The sequence below is a fragment of the Netta rufina genome (genome assembly GCF_964035555.1).
Source record: "Netta rufina genome assembly, chromosome: 9".
Classification (NCBI taxonomy): domain Eukaryota; kingdom Metazoa; phylum Chordata; class Aves; order Anseriformes; family Anatidae; genus Netta; species Netta rufina.
The window spans coordinates 16,976,326-16,993,629 of NC_140132.1; the positions used below are offsets into that span (position 1 = coordinate 16,976,326).

General features: G+C 57.7%; 1 protein-coding gene across 1 annotated transcript; it reads left to right on the forward strand.

Moving 5' to 3' along the window:
* Window positions 1-8,974: 8,974 nt before the first annotated feature.
* Window positions 8,975-13,279, forward strand: B3GNT7 (UDP-GlcNAc:betaGal beta-1,3-N-acetylglucosaminyltransferase 7; the record flags this gene model as incomplete). Its single annotated transcript, XM_084292051.1, has 2 exons — window positions 8,975-9,026; window positions 12,061-13,279. Exons 1-2 carry the CDS (start codon window positions 9,016-9,018, stop codon window positions 13,277-13,279), a joined length of 1,230 nt encoding a protein of 409 aa, XP_084148177.1. The 5' UTR covers window positions 8,975-9,015.
* Window positions 13,280-17,304: the final 4,025 nt, after the last annotated feature.

Consider the following 17,304-nt stretch of genomic DNA (forward strand, 5'->3'; position numbering starts at 1 on the left):
GGTCACAGGCTGCCTTATCTTACGTGACTCAGCCTGGCACTGCTGCTCGGCGTGGTTACGGCACTGCCCACGTGTTCCTTTCAGTGACCTTCCTCGGGGCTGCGAGTGTGGTTTGTACCAGGAATGCCCTGTCCTGGCTGGAAAATCGGCCCCTGGGGAAATGTGTCCTTGCTTAGGCTCCCTGGAGATGACGGGGGAGGTGTTATGGCCACAAGTGTATGGGTGCAGGTCTGCACTGGGCTCCAGCTGTGCACCGGAGGAACGGGACGGCCGGCAGCAGAGGCTGCTGTGAGGCTGGCACCCCGTTACTCAGCACAGAGTCATTATGGGGAGTAGCAATTGGGGTTTCCTTTAACCGTGTGAGGGGGATCTGTGGACATGTGCCCTGAATGCAGTGAGAGGTTTTGGTCACGGGCTTCCTCACAAGGAGTGTACACTAGACATATCCAAACCCCGTTTAGGCAGGAGGGATGCTTACCCTGACATCAGGCAGTGCAGGACACGGGCATGGAGGGGTTTTGTGCTTCCAGCTGTGGGGACTCTGGGGAAGGTTTTCCCCCAGTGCCTGCTGTCCGTCTTTTCACTGTGTGCTGGGCTGGATCAAAGGGAACAAAACTGCTCTGGGAGGTGAAGCTCCCTTTGCACCAGTTCAACCAAGAGAAGTTTCTGCTGTCGCAGCAGCTCTTCTGCACCAGGCTGCTCCACCTGCCCTGGTTTAGCTCCTGAGCCTTCACAGCCCCAAGCCTTGGAGGAGGATATCAGGTTTTTAACCATGAAGAGCTTTCCTTCTGTGCCTTACCACGAACTGGTGCTATAGAGGACCTGCCCCAAACACGCTGCTGCTGGTCCCAGCTTTCTGTGCAGACTGGTGCTCTGAGACAGAAGGAGAAAGCAGAGAAGCTCCAGGCTCTGGTTTGCTCATGTAGCACCAGGTCTGCGTGAGAGCAGCTTTCAACCTGTTGTATTACCTAATGCCATTTTGATACATAATGAATTGATCTGCATGAATTATGTTAGAGCAACTCGAGTCCGGTGGTAGCAGTTTGCCTTGCACACCTTTAAGCGTACATGCAGCGAGGAGTTGCTGTTAGGCCCTTCAGGGAGAAGGCAACGTGATGTCCTGGTGCAGGAGGGCCTGAAGCATTGCGAAATCCCGCTGGAGGTGGTTCACAGCCACCAGGTAAGAGCAGGGAATAGAAACTACCACCACACCCACTTCCAGGCCTTCTCGAACATCACAGAGGGGTTGAGAAATAGGGCTGTGACTGGGTGCAGGGCAGTTGGCTCTGGTGCAAACCGAGCAGCTTGGAAGCATCTCCTTATTTTAACCCCTTCCTGAGACCATTTTGCACCTGCCCAAGGCTTGAAGATCCCTGGAGGCGGAGATGTGGGGCTGAATCTTGCTGGAGTGCAGGCAGCTGGGGCTGAGCAGGGTCCTGGGCACAAGTGCTGCAAGGATGGAGGGCGGGAGCTTTACAGACAGCCCTGCTTTAATCCTTATTATTTAATCCTTATTCTTTAATTATTATTTATTAGGTTCGTGGCTGTCATTGGTGTGGGCGACTTGTGATCCCTCGGCGTTGCTGCAGGTGTTATCACAGCAGGGCAAGCAGAGCTCAGGGTGAGCATGGGGAGGGTGCAGGGCAGCAGGGAGCACTGCGCCGTGGTGCTTAGGAGGCTGCAGCTGGGAACTTAAATCGTTCATATAATCATTAGCAGCTTATGCTTATATTCTTTTCCCAGCACAGCATAAAGCTTTTATTTGCGAACCTAAAAACTGATTTTGTTTGTCAGGATGGTGATGGGTCATCTCCCCTGCTGCCATGGTTTAGGGAGGAAGCTGGCAGGGAGAGCTCCCGCATCTTATTAGGGTGAGAGTGAAATTGCAAGACCTGTGATCCTGCTCTCTGCTTGGCCCTGGGGCTCCTGCGATGCACAGGGGGCTGGCAGTGGGCTCCGTGCACTGGCAGCTTGACCCCACGGCCAGGAGCCTGGCTTCTGGGTGACCTTTGCCAGGTTAAGTACAGGTTGCCAAAGCCTTCCCTTGGCTTTAGGAGCTGAAGAGGAACTCGCTGCTACCGAAACCTGGCAGGCACCCCGAGGCGAGGGCGGCTGCCATGCACACCTCGGGCCCTCAGATAACAAATTCCTCCCCAAATTCCTCCTGTGCAGGTTTCTAGATTTTTCCTTTCTCACCTTGTTCGTTGAAGGGAAAAAAAAAAAAAAAAAAAAAAAAAAAAAAAAAAAAAAAAAAAAAACAGCCTGACTTCTGGGCAGCATCTTTCTATTTTCCCATCCTAAGACAGGTGCCCAGGAGCGAGGGGGCACCTCGGAGCCGTACCCAAGCCCCTGCTGGGGAGCGCTCGTGCCAGCTGACCGGGGATTCCCCTCCAAGCCTGGCTTTCTGCCCTTTGCGGTGTTCACAGCCAAGTTTGTAGGGTTTTCTCCTTTCTCCAGCCTGCTCCCTAGCCCACAGCAGGGTATGGCGTGGCCCTGCAGGCTCCATTCATGCACTGCAGGTGCATGAGCAGTGACCCCTTGGTTTGGGCTGTGCCAAGGGCTGCGATAACGCACGGGCCCCACGCACACACCCCTGCCTCTCCTGTGCACCAGTCTGTGACCGATTTTTCAGGTAGTTTGAGTATTTTGGCAAACTGGAAAGAAAATCCCCAGCAAAACAGACAGGAAGGAAGCAGAGACAGGAAACACTGTGCATAGAGGTTCTCTGGGGCTTGCTGCTGCGGATATTTTGCTTCCCTGTGGTGTCACCCACAGAGAGGAGCTCCTCTTTCACTGGGTCCCTCAGGGTGTGCGCACCCTGCTGTGACAGCCCCAAAGCCACAGTTTTAGGGGTGTAAGGGCCCTTTTTGGGGTACACCAGAGCAAGATGCCACACATGGGCTCCCCTGGGCTCCGGCACCTCACACAGGGACACAAGAGGGACAAGTCCCCGTGTGGGAGCGGGACTGGAGCAGTGCTGCCCGCGGCCACGAGCCTGCAGCCCATCTCCAAACCCGTTCTGCAGACTGCTTTTCCAGCGGCTCCTCAAAGGCAGGATTTCACAAGGTGTGCAGGTGAAGGGGCAGCTTAGCCGGGGCTCCCACCCCTGTGCCACGGGGTACAGAGGAGCCTGTTCTCAGCCCCGGCCCCGCACAGAGCCCCGCTGTTGGGGAGGCTCAGAGAAAGCCTGGTGAAGGCAGCGGGGAGGGAAAGGATCCTGGCAGGGCCAGGAATTGTCCTGCTAGCAGCTCAGGATCCTTTTTCTTCTCCAGTACATCTATTTATTTTTATTTTTATTTTTTTTTAAGGCTGCTGGATTTTACTCAAAGGCACCCGGGCTGGCCAAGCCAGCCGGCTGCTTTCTTGCTTCTCCTGGCCCGGGGCACACCGGCAAGGGCTCTGCCCTCCTCGCCCTGAAAGCCTCCCTCTTTGCAACCGCCGCTGATGTCTCCTCTTTGGCCTGGAGCCCATGCCCTGAAGAATATAAGCATAAACTATTTAATGCCCCCTCGCCTGAGAAGAGGCCTGGGGGCTCGGCGGGAGCACTGCCCCGCTGCCGAGGCCGGGAAGACTGGGGCAGTGTTTGGGGCCGGGCGCTGCTGAAAGGGCTCAGTGTGTGCTTGGCGTGAGTCACCGGGGAGCCGGGAGCCAGCAGGAGGGGGGACGGAGCGGTGCTGTGGGAGGCATCGAGCCTGAAAATGAATATCATGAGTGTTGAGAGGAGGCAGGAGGAGGACGGGGAGGGGAGGCCGAGAGGCTCGGCACTGCCGGGGGTGGAGGCGCGCGTGGAGGACAGGAGCGGGGAGCACGGGGGGGGGGTGCCCTGGAGGAGCGTTTTTTTTAGCATGGATCTGAGGGTGTCAAAGCAAAAAAAAAAAAAAAAAAAGCTCAAGGAAGGGGCCTGAAGAAGGGGAGCTGCCCCTTGCCACCCCAAGAATTGGGCTGCAGGGCTGGAGCTCCGTCCTGGCTGGCGCATGTTGTCCTGGGCCCGATGGTTTTCCTTGGCTGTCTCTGAGGCTTGGTCTGGCCGATCCACACCCCGCGGCTGCCAGGCTGTGCCAGCCTCTTACATGTCCTCAGTGTCACCTTCCCTGTCCCCAGGGTCCCCACCTGCTGTGACAGGCACAGGAGGAGGCAGGAGCATGGGACGCTGCTGGTGGCTCAGGGCCAGACCCCAAAGGGAGCTTGGCTCCTGGGTGAGGTCCCAGCTGAGCTGGGATATCGGTGGGATGGGATTTCTTCTTCGGGGGGGATTTCTTCTTCAGACTGAAGGTCTGGGTCAGTCCCAAAAGCCCAGAGCCTCTGGAGGCCGGGGCCAGCATGGAGGGTGTGCACGGGAGGCCTTCCAGCCGTGTTTGAGCAGGAAACGAGTCCCACACAGACACGCTGCTTTACGGGGTTTTGGTTGACCGAACTGGAGTTGAACATTGCTGGAAAGTCACGCCAAAGTTTCCTCCCAGCACCGCGGCCCCAGCGCACAGGGAGTTGAAGGATTCCTCCACCACCCCTCGGGGTTATTGATCCACGGGGTCCCACAGACCCATGCCATGGGTGCATGGGACAGGGGTGTCCCTGTCACCTTGCCCTGGGGACGTTGTGCCCAGTGGGGGCTCCATCCTGCCCTTTACATGATTCACAAGCTTTCCGTCCTTCCCCACCTCTCTGTAACACTGGGCAGGCCTTCAAGGCCTCAGCCCTGCAGCAACGAGCTCCCAGGGTGGTGCTCGTCTGCCCTGCGGTCACCAGTGGCTGCACTGGGATGAAGTGGGAGGGAAACACCCCAGGGGTCACAGCCCAGCTGGCAGGACCCACCAGGACAGTCCGTCCGTCCCTCCGCCCCACGACAGGACCCATTCACATGGGATTTGCCTTGTGCCTGTGCCCGGAGCTTCCCCAAAAAGGGGATCGCCTCGAGGGAGGCTGAGTCCTCAGCTGCTGGGAATCGGGGACGGAGCCGGCTCCCTGCATTAACTCAGCGGCCACCTCAGCCCGCAGCATGACTTCACCGTCGGGTGAATGGCCCACCATGGAAACCAAACCTCAGGAATGCGGCTGGGTGTGCCGGCTCCGGCTCCGTGCTCCTCTCCTGAGGGCTCAGGCACGGCTGGAACCCTCCCAGCCTAGCAAATGGCTGTCGCCCCCCTCCCTCTCCAAAATCCTGCCCCGGCCCATCTCCTTGCTGGAGATGGACCCACCCGTGAGGTGTGTCTCCGTTGGCAGAGGATAAATTTTGGGTCAGCCGGTGAGACCCGGGAGCAGCAGGCACTGCTGTGGTGAAGGGGTCAGGGGTGCAGGTGCCTGCTTGGGGGCTCGGTGGTGGGCACGGTGTCTGATTTTCCATTTGGGCTGGATAAGGGCTGTGAGCGGGCAGCCGCCAGGCTCAGGTGCCTCCCGCACCAGCTTCTCCATCTGAGTCACGGGAGAGGCCAGCAGCACGCTTGGAAAACTCCAAAATGCTGCTCAGCTCCTGAGCTCTGGGGCCTCGCCAGCCCCCCTGGGCCATGAGCACCACGTGAGGCTGGGAGGGGAAACTGAGGCACGGCCGGGCTGGCAGGGACGAGCCAGGGCTGCTGGCTCGCTGTCGTTATCCACACGGGGATCCACAGCATCGGGCTGCCTGGGGAGGGGAAATGTTTTTTTTCCCTCTCCCCTCCCTTCCCCACGAGCCAGAGGCAGCGTCAGCCCGGTTTCCCCTGCGAGCTGCCGCGCCAAGCGCCTCTGCAACCGCTGGAAAATGCATAAAAGCCCCGGGCAGGGCTGCAGGAGGGTTCCTGGCAGTCACAGCTGGATCCAGCCGCTGGCTTAAAGCAACCACACGGCCACGCCGGGCTGTGCCCTGTCCCCTGTCCTTCCCCAGGCTGTGCCCATGGGATTTGGACAAGCTCACCCCATCCTCTTATTTGGAGCTCTGGGGTCTGTCCCCCCAGCACTGTGCTGGCACGGGGCAGCCCAGGGGCAGGAGAGAGGCTGTGGGGTTTACCCTGGGGATCCTGAAGCAGAGAGGGGCTGGCCCTGCCGTCACCCTGCCAGGCACGTCCCTTTCTCACCTGTTTTTGGCAGAAGTCATGCAAAGCCCCAGGGGTTTGATGCCACGCAGGGCAGAAAGGTTTCCTCAGCTTGGCACGGGAAGAAAAACCCAAATGTGTCACTGTGCCACCAGTCTCCGCCACCGCAGGTCAGGCTGAACCTTGGGTCCTGCCCCAGACACTCAGGGTTTGGGGGAGGAAAGGGCTCATTTGGGATCCCTGTGGGTCGTGGCCCTCCCAAAGGGAGGTCCCTTGGCTCCTGTGGGATGCCCAGCCCCAGGTCTGCGGTGCTGGCACGAGCCGGGCAGCTCGAGGTGCTGGGATAGACAGGACACGTTCCTGTATGGGTAAGACTCATTAGCAGAACAGAAAGAAATCAGAAAAAGAAAAGAAGAAAAAATGGAAATCCCACAGCAAAAAAAAACACCAGGTCGTGCCTTTTTTTTTTTTTTTTTTTTTTTTTTTTCTTTTCTCTTCTCACTGAAACAAAACCCAAACCATCAGTGGGAAGGCATTGGCTGGGTCAACCTGCCAAAAGCCAGTCTTTCAGCATTACATAAACGTTACAAAAAAAGCTCCCTTCTTTGTCTGTACTTTTATTTAAAAAAAAAAAATAAAAATAAAAAAATAAAGCAGGTCTGCTCTGAAAAAAAAAAAAAAAAAGTCTTGAAACAAAAAAAGAGCTGTGGTTTGCTGTGAGAACGTCTAACTGAGCCACTTTGGCATCATCCCAATCCTCTCCCTTTCCCTGTGCTCAGAGATGCCCCGAGGCCCCAAACCATGCCCCGCAGCCACACCAGGTGCCTGCCCTGAAGCCTCACACCCCACCAGGTCGCCTGTGCCCATCTCCAGCAGGGACACCACCGGGGATGCCCTAACAGGAGCTGGGGGTGGCTGCTGTCACACTCAGGGGGTCTGTGCCTTGCCCCCCTGTGCCTCCCCATGCAGTGCTACAGGAATGTGCCCAGGTGCCCTTTCCGCAGGTCCCTGCCAGCTCTCACGGGGCTCAGCACGGCTCGAAATGTCACTGAAATGTCACCAGGGTTGTGTAACTGCTGGCTTTTGGTTTGGCTTCCCCGTGCCCGAGGAGCTGCCGTCCTGTCCCCTCCGTTGGCCAAGCGGTGGAGGGGGGCAGGGGCTGAATCCAGCCCTGTGCTGGGCGCTGAGCGGGGCTCTGCCTGCTGCTGAGTCTGGCTGCCTTCTCTGCCTTCTCTCCAGCTCCAGGGAGAATAAAAAAAAGCCAGGTTTCGCTTCTCCCGGTTTTGCTGTCGGCTGAGGGGTTCTGGCTGCTCGGGTCAGAGCAGATAGCACTGTGCTGGGGCAGGAGGTGAGGGAGCACACGAGGCAGCAAGGAAAAGATGTGTGGAGGAGTGGTTTTGTTAAAAAAAAAAAAAAAAAACACACACTTTCAGTTTGCTTCTCTTTCTCCTTTCCCAGGTGAACGTGGGATTTGGCCTCAACTTTTCTAAGTAATGCTGAACCAGATGTAAAAAGTGCTGCTTCATTTTGAGGCCGTGGGGAGGTAGCTGTGGGGTCCGGCTTTGGATGGGGGAACTCGAGCCAAAATCTCGTGCAGAAGCACGGGAGCACCCAGGAAATCCCTGCACTTGTGGCCCAGACACTTTCCTGCATGGAAGCAGCTAAATTTTCAGGGCTTTGGCTCTCTGTCTATTTGTGATTGGGGTCTCCCCTCCTCCGGGAGGTCCTGGGGTGGATTCACACCTCGCAGACACCTCCTTGCCTCCCCCTGCAGCCAGGCTGGTGCTCAGTGGGGATCCCACAGCCGAGCCTTTCCTGGGGCCACAGCTTCAGCAGACCCCGACTTGCCTCTGGGCTTTGGGACCGGCCGAAAAAAAGCAGTCAGGGAAGGTGTGCAGGGACCTTTGGTGGTGGGAAGGCTGCGGGGTGCTGTAGGGCAATGATTCCCGGGGAGCTTTCTGCCCAGCTGGGTGGGAAATATGGAAACCGAGCTAAAGGGGCAGAACTGGGGAAAGAAATGCCACTTTCCTCCCCACGCAGCTGGACTTGGGGGGGTCCTGGAGCTGGGCCAAAAGCAGTTTTGTGTAGAGGGGGTTGTGTGGGTCCCGCCGTATGGCCAACCCCATCAGGGGGCATGGGGAAGGGACCGGGATATCTCTGCTGGGCAGGAAGGGAAATATCCCAAAGGATTTCCTGTGGGCTTCGTGGCTGCGGCACGTGGCTGCTGGGGATGGGAGGATGATGACAGAAAGGGAGACATCAGAAATGGTGGGGGCTGATTGTCACGGCTGAAAAAGTCCCTGTACTGAAAAATATTGCATTTAGGGGAAAAGGAACAGTTCCTAGCAGGCAATGGGATGCGCCGTGTCGGCATGGGGGGATGCTTAGCACCAGGTAGGGTGGGGGGTCCCAGCTGGGTGCCTCCATCCCCCCAGGGACCCTAATGGTGGCTGTGCCCTGTTGCAAAGCTAGGATTTCGGTGTCCTTGTGCAAAACCGGGGTTTGGTCCCTCTATTTTTTTGGGGTTCTCCCCCAAATGACCAGCTGGTGTCAGGGGAGCAGAAAAGACACAAGTGGAACTTTCCCTGAGAGCACTGGGACCCCCTCCCCACAACCGGGACCCTTTTTGGGTGCCAGCTCCGGGTCAGGGCTGATGCAACGCACCGTGACTGGGGGCCAGCAGACACCCAGGGGTGCTGGGGTGTCCCCCTAATCTCCCAGAGGGTGTCCCCTCAACGAGGGGATATGGGGGGTGCAATTTGGGGTGTCCCCATCCACTGCAGCCACCGAGGGGACCCGGGAGAGATTTGGGGTTGGGGCGATGTCAGGGGGCAGGGCAAGAGTTAAGCTACCTGCGCGTCCATCCCTCTTGACTCCACCTCGAAGTCCGAGGGGAGGGAAGAGGGAAAAAGAGAAAAAAAAAAAAAAAAAAAAAAAAGAGGAGAAAGAGGAAAAGGAAGAGGGCAGAGCGCCGCGCACGGACCGCGGGCAGCCCCGTCCCGCTCCCAGCATGTTCCAGTGGTGAGTGCCGGCCACGGGGGGGTAAAAGGACGGTGCCGTCCCCTGTTCCCTGTCCCCTGTCCCCTGTCCCCTGTCCTGGGGGTCTGCAGGAGGGCAGGGGGCTCCGAGGTGCCCGCACCCCATAGCTCGGGGTCGGGGAGAAGGGGGTGAACGGGGATGCCGGGGGGTCCCGTCCCGTCGGGGGTCCCATCCTGCCCGGGGTCCCCTCCTCCTGGGGGTCTCATCCTGCCCAAGGTCCCATCATATTGGGGTTTCCTTTCCCATCTCCTCATCCTTTCACGCCCAGGGGACGTGTCGCCAGCTTGGGGACAGCTCTGCGCTCGCGTTTCCTTTTGGAGAGTTTTTTTTGGGGTGGGGGGGTCCCAGCCCTGCCGAGCCCCCTTCGGTCCCAGCACCAACACAAGGGCTCTGTGCTGCTGCTGTCCCTGCCGGCTCAGCCACCCCTAATTACAAGGGATAATAAAATCCTAATAAACGGGTGGTCCCTGCCAGGCAGAGGGGGGTTGTGTGCCTCTCCAGGGGCTGGGGGACACAGCTTGAGCCTCCTGGTGTCCTCAGCACCACCCCTAAAGGGCGACCAGCCCCCCTCTAATTTGGGGTTATATCTAACCGCCCTGGGCACAGGCAGGGCAGCCTCACAGGGATGCTTTTGATTTATTCCTGGCGGAGAAAAGGGAAGAGGAGGCCTGGGTCTGGACCCTTCAAAGCCCCCTCGATGGCACCCATGGCAGCCAGGCCCGGTTGGCGCAGGTGGGAGGCACCAAGGGGTCACCCCGCTGGGGACACATCAGGGTCCCAGAGCAGGGAGTGGGGCTGAGCGGGGTCATTCCCATGCTATGGTGGCTCCAGAGAACCCAAAACACCGTCCTCATTTCTCCTGCAAAGCGGTGGTTTTGGGGTCCCGACAGCGCAGGATGGGGGCTGCTCCCCCTCGTGTCATTCCCACCTTAGGAGACCAAAGGCCAGAAAGACTGGAGGTTAGAAAAGCCCTACATATAATTACTATTTTTATTTTTTTATTATTATTTATTTTTCCCCATCAAAATGCCTGATTTGATGTGGGAATTGCCCCAGGTGGTGGCTCAAGGTCCCCCGGTCCCCGTCGCTTCCCCAGGACGGTGCCATGGGGTTGTGCATGGGGCGAGCAGGGTTTTAAGCACTGTGCTGGGGTCTGAGCTGCTGCTGTGCCGGGACCAAAGGGGTCCTGAGAAACCCAGGAGCTGCGAGGCGGGGGCTGGAAAGGGTTAAAGGCAACGGTGAGCTCTGATCTGAGCTGCTCCCTCATCAGTCTCAGATGAGTGGCCGCATATAAAACCAGCTGGGACTGTCCATGCACCCCTTTGCCTGTAATTACTTATTTCCATGCCTGTTCTCACAGTCCTCACTAGCGATCGTGCTTTTCCCACATAAAGATGGGGCTGAAAAACGTTCTCTGTGCGGGAGGGCGACACCAGAGAGAGGAGCTCCCGACAGCTCCTGGCTCCACTCGTAGGGTCCCCGTTTCAGGCTGAGCAGGGTCCCTGCCACCAGCTGCCAGCGTTGTTCCCCTCCCTGGGGGTGTGAAGCATGACAGTGCATTTGTAGGATGCCGTAGTACATCAGGACAGAGAGTTTTGTTTCTTGAATTTATTACAAGGCCAAGGACAGCAGGTATATGCCGAAATGGGCGTACTTATACGCACCACCAGGAGCGGGGCTGATAGAGGGCAGAAAACCCTCACGTCACATCACCCGTGCCCGGGGTCCCCGCTGAGATCTGGGCTGGAGAAATCCCTGGGAGAGGTTTCTTTGGGGCAGATCTGGAGTTCCCACAGCGCGGGGAGGCACGGCACCTTCCTACGCCTACAGCTGGGGCCAGCTTCTGTTTTCCTGGGCATTATCACAACTCCTTTGTTCTGCGCTTATCGGGGCTGTCCCAGGCTCCCCGCTGCACTTCTCAAGGATGCTGCAGGTTCCCAGGCAGCTTCTCTCAGTACTTTTCCATCAGGTCGGGTCGCTCTTAGGGCTGTTAGTCCCCAGCCCCTGCCCTCGGGCACCTGAGGCCGACAGAGCAGAGGAAATTGGTGCCCGTGTGCCAGCTGGGGGGGAGCCAGGTGCCTGGGGCAATGCGGGGTGAAGACGGGGCATCAGCAGGGTGAAAAACCTGCTTTGCTTTAGCTGGGTGTGAAGAAGCAGCTTGGGGGGATTACGGGGTGCAGCAGCAATCGCTGGGTCTCTTTTGAGCCCCCAACGAGCCGCACGCAGGGTTTGGGAGCTGCCCCCAGACACAGATCCACAGCGTTTGGTGCTGCAAGGAGAAGTGATGGGTCCCAAGACCTGGCCCCAGCTGTGCCCCAGAAATGCTGGGCACGCAGGGATGTCTTTTCCCAGCCCGACCTTCAATTTCCTTTCAAATACCAGTATTTTTTTCTTGGTCCCGAGCTGTTATTTTGTAATGAAAAGCCGCTGCCTGCTTTGTGTCGGATCCTGCAGCCTTCCAGGCTCTGGTTTCTCAGGGCTGCGCAGCCCGAGATGCCAGTCTAGGGCCATGGGAAAGGACGTCCGTGTTTTGGAGCTGATGTTTCCCTAGAAAAGATAATTTCTGTGTGCTGCTTTCCCAAACTGAAATTTTCAGACAGCCGAATGAAGGGTTGCCCTTGGGATTTCCTCCGAAACAGCTGCTCTGATGAAACTCCCGTGCCCAGCAGTTTGCAGACACGTACCCCGGTGGCACCCTCATTTCTCCTGTCTTTCCCTGGCTCCATCTCCCTCCCACCCCATTTTCTCCTCTCCCCTGAGCCCTTTCCAGCTCTTTGCAGGGACCCAGGGCTGCCAGAGGACATTACCTGTCCCTGCCTGGCCTGAGGGTTGCCCCAAAATCAGGATACGGCCGTGGGAAGAGCGTGTGGAGGTGTCCCCCAGCACTCCCCTCAAGGCTGCCACCTTGTGATGGGTGCCGGGCTGTGAGCAGCCCACGATCCTCGGCTCCTTTTGTCGATGAACTTGCCAGGTCCAGCACTTTCCTCTCCTTACCCGCCCCGTCTCGCCCCTGTAGGAAGAAGACCATCTACAAAACGGTTTGCCTGTCCTTCCTGCTGGTGGTGACGGTGACGGTGCTGCAGCGGGGAATGGCCCCCAGCCAGTTCATGCAGGGCCAGCAGCAGAAGGAGCTGCCCCCTCCCGAGCCCCTGAAAACGCAGAAGAGAGGCGACGCCTTCTCCGTCACCAGCACTTTCTGGAACAGCAAGAAGGAGAAGGCTCCCGCGAAGCAGGAGGAGAAGGAGGAGGAGGAAGGGGTGACGGAGAAGCAAACGAGGTCGTGGGACATCACCACCTCCAACTGCTCGGCCAACCAAAACCTCAGCCAGGCGGAGTGGTTCAAGGGGCTGGAGCCCCACTTCCAGCAGTTCCTGCTCTACCGGCACTGCCGCTACTTCCCCATGCTGATCAACCACCCCGAGAAGTGCAGCGGCGGCGTCTACCTGCTCATCGTGGTCAAGTCCATCGTCACGCAGCACGACCGCCGCGAGGCCATCCGCAGGACCTGGGGCCAGGAGAAGGAGGTGGAGGGCAAGAAGATCAGGACGCTCTTCTTGCTGGGCACGGCCGCCAAGGAGGAGGAGAAAGCCAACTACCAGAAGCTGCTGGATTACGAGAACCACATCTACGGCGACATCCTGCAGTGGGATTTCCTGGACAGCTTCTTCAACCTGACCCTCAAGGAGGTGCACTTCCTGAAGTGGCTGAACATCTACTGCGACAACGTCCACTTCGTCTTCAAGGGCGACGACGACGTCTTCGTGAGCCCCAGCAACATCCTGGAGTTCCTGGAGGACAAGACGGAGGGAGAGGACCTCTTCGTGGGGGACGTCCTCTACAAGGCCAGGCCGATCCGGAAGAAGGAGAACAAGTACTACATCCCCAGCGCGCTCTACAACAAAAACAACTACCCGCCCTACGCGGGGGGTGGCGGCTTCATCATGGCTGGGTCGCTGGCCAAGAAGCTGCACAAGACCTCGGAGACGCTGGAGCTGTACCCCATCGACGACGTCTTCCTAGGGATGTGCTTGGAGGTCCTCAAGGTATCGCCCGTCGGGCACGAGGGCTTCAAAACGTTTGGCATCGTGAAGAACAAGAACAGCAAGATGAACAAGGAGCCGTGTTTTTTCCGGGGGATGCTGGTGGTTCATAAACTGCTGCCTCCGGAGCTGCTCCAAATGTGGGACTTGGTCCACAGTAACTTGACGTGCTCGAGAAAACTCAACGTCCTTTAGCTCAGTCTCTCTGGAGAGCTGGGACTGGAGGGGCCGGGGCAGCTGCTCCCTGCCCCGGGGGCGCGGTGAGCCTCGGCTCGTGGCACACGAGGAGGGCAGAGGCTCCGCGGCCACGGGCAGGGCTTGTGATAGTGTTTGTTCCTGTACTGTAATGTGGTTCACTTATCTCCAGCTGGGTTGGGGGTTGCTGAAAAAGAAGAGAAAAAAAAAGAAAAAGAAAAAAAAAAAAAAAAAAAAAAAAAAGAAGAAAAAGAAAAGGGAAAGAAAGAAACCCGAGCACTAAAGGGAGAGAGAAAGAGAGGGAAGAGGGTTTGCTCTCTGCTTTAGGTACCACCTCCACCAGAAGATGAACGATGGGGCTGGGGGGAGGCAGGAGGGACGTGGCACGCTCATTGTTATTTTTTTGGAGATGTTCAGGGTCTGGCAACCCAGGGAAGCTTCTCCAAGGGGGCTGAGTGGTTTACATGTACGTGAGCCCCCCACCACTCAGAAGTCAAGGGGATTTTGTTGTCTGAACCACCTGCTCCGTGCAAGGTTGAACCTGTGTGCCTTGGGCTTGCCCCCTCACAAAGTCCTCTCCGTGTCCCCAGTGTGTGGGTGGGGGAAAGGGGCCAGCCCCTCCCTGGGGCCAGCCCTGAGCCCCCATTAGGGCTGCTGGTTTTCGGCCAGGAGGTCTGGGAATCGGGGCTTTATCCCCCAGTGGAGGTTCCCACAGGACTTTGGTTCCCGGTGCCAGCCCTGGCTGCGCATGCGTTGCGCTCGAACAAACACACCCAGCCAAAATTCCTCAGGGATTTGCTCTTCCTGGCAAGAAAGCGAAGAGCTGGGGTGTCCTTGCCCATGGCCAGGGAAGCAGCAAGGGCACCGGGTCAGCCCCAGGTGGGTGCTGGAGGGCATCGCTCCCTGCCTGGAGCGGGGTCCCAGGTGAAGAAGGGTTGGTGCTGTGCACCGTGTCCGCTCCTCTCCAGGCTCTCAGAGTGTGCATTTCTGTACGGTGTGGCCCAGGAGTGTGACAAGGGGTGACACCACAAGGCATGGCCCTTTTTCTGCTCCCCACCATGTCTTAGGGCCGCTGGAGGTGTCAGGGTGAGCCCCAAGCCAGCTTCTGTGGTGGAAAACCCATGCAGTGCCGTGGCCACGCACCCCTGGGTGCTCTCCAAGCCACCAACTGTGAGCTGTGCAAGGCCACACACGTGTGCAAAGCCACATGGGCTCCGGTGTGTCACCTTCTGGGGCGGGGGCACAGCGTCTGTACACCAGACATCATCCCAGAGTGCAGGGTTTGTGCAGCCGACTGTCCCTGTGCGTGGTGGACGTGCACAGCCACAGCCACGGCCCTGAACACGAGCAGCGAAACGCGCACACGTGTGCTCTCTCTCCTCGCTCTCTCTCTCTCTCTCTCCTTCTCTGGTGCCAGACATTGAAAGGAAAAAATTTCTACTACCTCAAAGGTCCCCCTGTGCAGTGCCTTTTTTTTTTTTTTTTTTTTTTTTTTTCCCCTTAATGTGTTCTGGAAACGTGCCTGTTTCATTCACTCCAAGCCTGTATGTTCCCCAGGTTAGAAAACAAACAAGAAGGGGCGCGCGGCAGCCAAAAGAGCCACCCGCGCGCCAAGCCACGCCACTTCCCCTCTGCAAATGCCCCTCGTCGCCTCCGACGAGCTGCAAATTTTGGAGAGGGAAAACCAGAAAGAAAGGGAAAAACAGAAAAAAAGGGTAAACCGTTGGGTGGCAGGGCTGGCATTTGATTGACGACGTGCCCGGCGGAGCCGCGGCCCTGGGGCACCTGCGGGGCAGAGCCCGAGGGCATGGTTGGTGCCCACTGGGCACCGAGCACGCGGTCATTTCCCATCCTCTCGGTCGTTTCCCATCCTTTCATGGGTTCAGAAATGCTTCCCCAAAAGGCACCTCTGTCCCTGATGTCGGGTATGGTTCCTTGGTGTCTCTGCTTGCCCCGTAGGTGGGGGTGGCGCTCGGAGAGCCGGGGCCGCGTGCCGAAATCTTTCAGTGTTGGCTCTTCACCTGGCGGGACCTGTACGGAGAAACCGTGTAGATTTGGTGAACATTTTTAGTTTCTAAATAAAGGTTAAAAGAAGAAGGAGAAGAAATAAAAGCACCCAAGCCCCGTGTCATTGCTAGCCCCCTCCTCAGGACGGGCTGGCTGCTTGGGAACTGAACCTGGTGGTGGGCCACGGGGGCAAATGGGGCTGCAGTTGTGGTGTGGCTTCGTTGCAGAGCCCGTTGTGGTGTTTAACGAGGTCCCGTGGATATTTTCTGTCTTCCAAGCGCTCCTCCAGCTGCATTTCAAACCCAGCTCAGCTTCAGGCCGCCCTGGCACGCTCCAGCCCCGTGGGAAGAGCTGTCTGGACACTCGGCTCCTGGCAAACCTGTCCCTGTCACCCTCTCCATGCCACTTTTCCCCCGTAGCACTGTGCTCGCTGCCTTCAGGAGCATGCAGGGCAATGGGGACCCCAAAGCAGAGCGAGCCACACGCACAGGGACAAACCCACATCGGGTTTGGCGTTGGCTGGGGCGGAGAGAAGGAAAATCATGCCAGGAGATCGATGGGTGTCAGGGGCTGGGTTTTCGGGGCTGGCACCCACCGTGGCTGCTCAGCCCAGTGACGGATGCAGAGAGGTGACCAGAGGGGATTGGGATCGTGTAGGACGCTGCCAGCTGGGCCGTGCTGCGTGTCCTGTTCCACCCGGGCTTCCCCAGGTGTGAAAAAGGCAAAAAGCCAAGCTCGGGAATGCTTTTGCTCTTTCAGGCAGGACCCAGGGCTGCAGCACCGCTCCCTGGGGAGCCAGCGGGGAGAAAATACCCAAGGTGGTGGTGTGGGGAGGCTCCACGGCAGGGTCCCGGAGCGAAATCCAGGTTTGGGGGTGAAGGCAGGGCGCTGAAAGCCTCCTGCGGGCGGGTGCTGCCCTCTGCCGCCCGGCCCCGCCGCCAGCCTCCGACCATTTGCCGCCGGGGCCAGCGACCCGCCTCTAAAATGGCTGATGGCAGCGGGGGGAAGGCGAGCACCGAAGCCAAAAAGCGAGCCTTGGCCCTGGTTGAGTATAAAAAGTTTTATTTTCATGTGCTTTGCAGGGCTCCAGCTGCTAATGACAGTTCTTTTCTACATACACCCACTGCTCCCACGCTTAGGTTTTCAGACAAGAAGGGGCAATGCACTGTAGCAAATCCTTCTCACATGATTTGTTTTGGGAATTAGGAAGTAGAAACAGCATTTAATGGGCTGCAGGAGCTTGGCCGAGGCAGGTAAGTGCAGCACTGCCACCACCTGCAAGGTGTCACAGCACAGTCCTGTGCTCAGGGTCATTGTCCCCTGGCTGGGAAAGAGAGAGGGGGAAGAGGTCAACTAATTTTTGGGTGAGAGACAGAGGCCGCCAGCACAGCTTGCAGGACGTGACATTTATTTGAGCCTGCGCAGCCACAGGGTGCTGTGAGCAGCCCTGCCCCAGCTTGACCGAAGCAGCAGCTGCCCCTCTGCAGCCACATGCTGCAGTCACTCAGGAGCAGCTTTGTCCACCAGCAGCTGCTGCAGCAGGAGCCCAGCCAAGTCCTGGGGGAGGAAAAGAGGCCCAGGAGGGCAGCTCCTCACCCCCACAGGGCTGTTGAGCAATCACACTTACCCAGACCAAGAGGGGACACAAGGAGATGGGCAGTTGTTCAGAGTTAAAACAGGATGGGGAGCATTCCCCACCATGTTTTAACAGCCTGCTTCACAGCTGGAGAGACAAACATGAGGCAGGACTACTGTTGGTACTGGAATATTCTGTGAAAGTATACCAAGCTCCTGCTAGTCAGTCACCAAATCATTTTTTTTTTAAATAAGCAAGTGGAAAAGACCATGGTTTGTCTTAATCCTATTCCTTCTTGTAAATAGATTATGCTTAGAGTAACCTACATATGTTGGTAGTTGTCATTGCAGACTAAACCAGAAGCAAAGTTAGCAACCTTAAAATGAAGGCTGAAGCCAGAATTTCTCCCAGCCTACTTTAGGTGGCACAGAATTAACACGAA